This window comes from Oryx dammah, unplaced genomic scaffold (assembly GCF_014754425.2).
Source record: "Oryx dammah isolate SB20612 unplaced genomic scaffold, SCBI_Odam_1.1 HiC_scaffold_17, whole genome shotgun sequence".
NCBI classification, from domain to species: Eukaryota; Metazoa; Chordata; class Mammalia; order Artiodactyla; family Bovidae; genus Oryx; species Oryx dammah.
In genome coordinates, this window is record NW_024070201.1 from 76930062 (window position 1) to 76935567 (window position 5506).

Here is a 5506-nt window from a genome sequence, read left to right on the forward strand (position 1 = left end):
GAGGAAACGGCAATCTGCTCCAGGATTCTTGCCTGGAGAATCCATGGGCATAGGAGCCTGGTGGGCTGTAGTTCACAGCATCACAAAGAGTCAGACACAACTGAAGCAAGTTAGTACAGCACACAGAACATACTATAACAGGATTTAAAAAATAAAAAAATAGAAATTTATTTTTTTGAGTTTAATAATCTTATCTGTATACCATTCCTTGTGTTCTATACTCTAGGATACAAGATTTTGGATGTTTTTGAGAAATTGTGAAGAATTATAGAAAATTAGACTTAAATATTACCATTATTTTACTTTATTCTGAAAATTACTTTCAAACAAATGCATTTACATGACGTCTCATACCAAAACAAAATTTTTTTAATGTAGCCATATAGGAGTCAATATCAAATGATATATTAAATGATTTTGGAAAATTGTCAAGGTCTATACAAATGGACTTCCAAGGTGGCTCAGATGGTTAAACATCTGCCTACAATGCGGGAGACCTGGGTTCAATCCCTGTGTCAGGAAGATCTCCTGGATAAGGAAATGACAACCCACTCCAGTATTCTTGCCTGGAAAATCCCATGAATGGAAGAGCCTGGTAGGCGACAGTCCATGGGGTCGTAGAGAGTTGGACATGACTGAGCAACTTCACCTTCACACAAATGTTATATGCTCTTTTGATAGTAGTCGTGATGTTATCTCATTCTAAAAAGTAAACTTTCAAATGAATTTCTTTGCATGAATGGCTAATATAATAAGTATTTCAAGTTGTTATTTTCTCAGGTAGTGGAGCCATTTACATATTATTTTATTTGAAACTGAGAAAAAAAATTAAAAACATGACAATATTTATTGAGCCTTCAGCTTTCTCACTGTACTATTTAGCCCATTTGCCACTAGTTATTTCAATATTTAGAAAATTAAATGTGATTTTATTTATAAATGAAATTATTCTTTAGAAAACAGTTTCTGTATTCCAGATACTCCAATTTATAGCAATTTCGGGAAAGGAGATCACTATGGGACAATCAGTATTTACAGGCCTGATTTTATCATTATGCATCTGTACACAAAATTTGGGTTTCCTTTCTTTCTTATTTTGTAAAATTTTTAACTGAGATTTAACATGTGCTGTGCTCACTTGTTCAGTCGTGTCTGACTCTAAGACTTCATGGACTATAGCCTGCCAGGCTCCTCTGTCCATAGGGATTCTCCAGGCAAGAACACTGGAGTGAGTTGCCATTTCCTTCTCCAAGAATTAACATACACATACACACACACACAGAGAGAAGCTCATAAATTGTAAGTGAATAGATTTTAATAGAATGAACACGGTCATATAACTACCACTCAGATCAAGAAACACAGCATTACCAGCAATCCAGAAGCCTCCCTCAAAATGGGAGAAAACATTTGCAAATGAAGCAACTGACAAAGAATTCATCTCAAAAATGTAAAAATAATTCATATAGCTCAGTATGAAAAAAAAAAAAATGCAATCAAAATATGGGTGGCAGACCTAAACAGGCATTTCTCCAAAGAAGACATACACATGTTCAACAAATATATGGAAAGATGCTCAACATCACTAATTATTAGAGAAACACAAACCAAAACTATGATGAGGTATCACCTCACAACAGTCAGAAAGGCCATGATCAAAAGATGCACATATAATTTGATTCACAAGGAAAGCAACTGACTTCACCCATTTTCTCTCCCTAGAGTGCACGGCACGTTTTCTCCTGTCTAAACTACTGTCAGATAATCTTTTGTTTAATGTCTAAAGAAGATGTTGGAAGATCCTTAAAGGAAAGGGGAATAAGCCTGATTATTAATGGATGGCTCCTTAATTAACTTGACAGCACCCTTTCTAAACATTAAGTAAACTTTTTCAGGATATATTTTCTCTGGGTATTAGTGGCCCTTCTGTGTGAAATGGTAAAGAAACCAAGGCATTCTATCTTTCTCAGTTCCGTGTGATTTAATAGTAATGGAAACCATGGCGAGAAAAAAAGAAATGGTCTAGACTAACCCCTGTGAGTGGAAAGGTAATCAAGAACCAAGTCCTCTTTCTGACTGTTTTTGCGTGTTTGCATTCATTTTGCAGAATATCGCACTATAAGTATTTCAGGCTAATTCCAGGAACATGGATCTGTCAGTGTTATTGGATAGTTCAAATACCAATGCCTTTTGCTTTAAAATTATTTTGCTTTTTGTCTGTGCTCAATAGAGAAAATGAGTTAAGAGTTACTCCATTACTTACGTATTTTATGTTTGTGTCTCCCTATTTGTGGCTGTGTCTGTGTGTCTGCATGTATATATTTATTTCTACCTACATACAGGAATAAAAATATTAACAATTAGCCAGAGATAGCTAAACTGGAACCTAGTATGGCTTATTAGCTTAGTTTACACAATAACCAGCCATATGTACTATGACATGCTATTCTTCCAAGCCTTTTCCTTCCATTACAAAACAGTTCATAATTTTAATAAATGCATTAAAATACCATTATCCAAAGCACTCACTTGTCTACAAACAATTTGGCACATATGGTATGACATTAACAAGGAATATGCCTCATTTCTTTAGCCCTTTTCACAGCATCCTTCACTTCTTTGTTTCTTAAGCTATAAATTAATGGGTTTAACATAGGAATAACCAGGGTATAAAACACAGATACCACCTTTTCCTGTTCTAAGGAATACTGGGACTTTGGCTGAATGTAGCTAAAGCTTACAGAGCCATAGAGTAGAGTCACAACCATGAGATGTGATGCACACGTGGAGAAGGCTTTGTGTCTGCCTGCTGCGGAGTGGATCCTCAGGATAGCGGCAACAATGAAGATGTAGGAGACCACCACAGTCATGAAAGTGATCACGGCAATAACGCCAGAGAAGATTAAAAGCAGCAGCTCATTCATGGATGTGTCAGAACAGGACAGCTTCAACAGTGGGGGAAGGTCACAGAAGAAGTGCCTGATGACATTTGGCCCGCAGAAAGACAACTTCAGCAAGCCAATTGTGTGAGTCAATGAGTTGATTACGCCTCCGACACATGAGGCAATAACCAGAAAAACACAAACTATTTTTGTCATAGCCACGGTATAAAGTAAAGGGTTCACAATGGCCATATAGCGGTCATAAGCCATTGCTGCCAGCAAGAAGGCCTCAGCGGTAAGGAGAGACACGAATGAAAAGTACTGCACAATGCATGCAGAGAACGAGATTGTCTCCCGTTCAACAAAGAAGTTCAGCAGCATTCTGGGTGCAAAGACTGACGAATAGCAGGCATCAGTGAGTGACAGGCAGCTGAGGAAATGATACATGGGCGTTTGGAGTTTGGGAGTTATTTGGATTAGAAGGAACATTCCTAGATTCCCCACCAAGGAAATGGTATAGATGAGCAGGAACACCAGGAAGAGGACCACTTTCAGTTCAGCATGATCTGTCAGTCCCAAAAGGATAAACTCGGTCACCAGTGTAAAATTAACATCAGCCATGGGTTTGTTTATCTTGGTAACTGTCAACAAATAAATTGAGAATGGTCATGCATCATTATCAAGACTACCCAGAATCTCTAACTAGCAATATGACTTGAGTTACTGACTGCTCTGCTCTGCTTGTTTTAGCTATAAAATTAGAAAAAAATTTAACTAGAAATATCTAGTCTCTTCAAGCACTGTCTATTTGCTTGTCCCATAGAAAATTCCAAGAATTGAAGAAAGAAAACATTAGAGTCTTAGCTTCAGGATACATTCAAAATGCTGTTCTTAGTGTGAAGAAAAAAACTTAAGTGAATTTCATTCTGTGTGTGTATGAACTGCTCACATGTGTCCTACTCTTTGTGACCTCATGGACTGTAGCCTTCCAGGTCCCTCTGTCCATGGGATTTTTCCAGGCGAAAATACAGGAAGGGGTAGCCTTTCTCCACGGGATCTTCCCATGGATCAAACCCAGGTCTCCTGCATTGCAGGCAGATTCTTTACCATCTGAGCCACCAGGGAAGCTTCTAAAATAGGCAAAATCTAGATCATAAAGCATAATTATTTAAATTGGACATTTAATCTGTGATACCACTGAAGTTCTCTTTTAAAAAATGATACAGGGATGTCCCTTAGAGTCTGGTGGTTAGGACTCCACACTTTCATTGCAGGGGGGTGTAGGTTTGAGCTCTGATCAGGGAGCTAAGTCCCCACAGTCAAAAACTGAAAGGAAAAAAAGTTTTAAAAAAACGGTACAAATGAACTTATTTACAAAATGGAAACAGACTTACAGACATAGGAAACAAACTTATGGTCTCCAAAGGGAAAGGGGATGGGGAGATATAAAGAGGAATTTGAGAGTAACATATGCACACTGCTATACATGAAATGGATACAACCAGGGACCTACTGAATGACACAGGGAACTATACTCGTGAGGGACTGGGGGCGGGAGGAGAAGGGGACGACAGAGGATGAGATGGCTGGATGGCATCACCGACTAGATGGACGTGAATTTGAATGAACTCCGGGAAATGGTGATGGACAGGGAAGCCTGGCGTGCTGCAATTCATGGGGTCGCAAAGAGTCGGACATAACTGAGCGACTGAACTGAGCTGACATGGGAAAAGAATCTGAAAAAATTCCATATACATTGTATACAAAAAATTTATATGCATTATAGACATACATATATATGTGTGTGTGTATATATATATAATATATATATATAGAGAGAGACAGAGACAGAGAGAGAGAATCACTTTGCCATACACCAGAAACTAACACAATATTGTAACTCAACTAAATACACATCAACAAGAAAAAAATAAACTTACATCAGGTTTAATTGTGGCAGATGTCATATCTATAAATATCTGAGCTTAGACTGTATCATACCCTTTTTAAGAAAAATTTATTTATTTATTTTAATTGGAGGTTAATTACTTTACAATATTGTATTGGTTTTGCATACATCAACATGTATCTGCCATAGGTATACACATGTTCCCCATCCTGAACCCCCCTCCCTCCTCCCTTGCTTTCCCACTTATGGTTTCATGTTTAGTGTGTAGTCCATATTTTTTTAAACTTTGATTTGACAAAAGGCAAGGCCCCAATATCAAAAATTCTGGATTCATTCTTAGAAAATAGCAAGAAGCGTTGACTTTTGAGAATAATGTCCACTAGAAATTGAGAGAGAGGGTACTCTGAGCTGAAATATGATAAACAGAACTTATAATTGGCCTTCTTTGGGAAAACTCTCTTTTAAAAAAAAAAAATTGAAGTAGTTGGCATGTTTAGGTGGTTCCCATTTTCCAAAATGACAAGCCATGCAGCAATATACTCCTACATTCATACGATAGTGTGCAAAGTCTTATAGGATCAATGACATAAGAAGCAGAACTGTTACTGACCTACTTTGGATGGTTTGTATTAACAATGCATTTCTAATACAAAGGAAGATTTATGGCCTTTGATATCCAATAGAAAGGCCATACTCAAGAGACTCAGGAAACAAT

At 37.5% G+C, this 5506-nt stretch overlaps 1 protein-coding gene across 1 annotated transcript; it reads right to left on the bottom strand.

The window, feature by feature from the left end:
• Nucleotides 1–2564: 2564 nt before the first annotated feature.
• Nucleotides 2565–3503, bottom strand: LOC120877049 (olfactory receptor 1052-like). Its single transcript, XM_040259351.1, has one exon. It carries the CDS (start codon nucleotides 3501–3503, stop codon nucleotides 2565–2567), a length of 939 nt encoding a protein of 312 aa, XP_040115285.1.
• Nucleotides 3504–5506: the final 2003 nt, after the last annotated feature.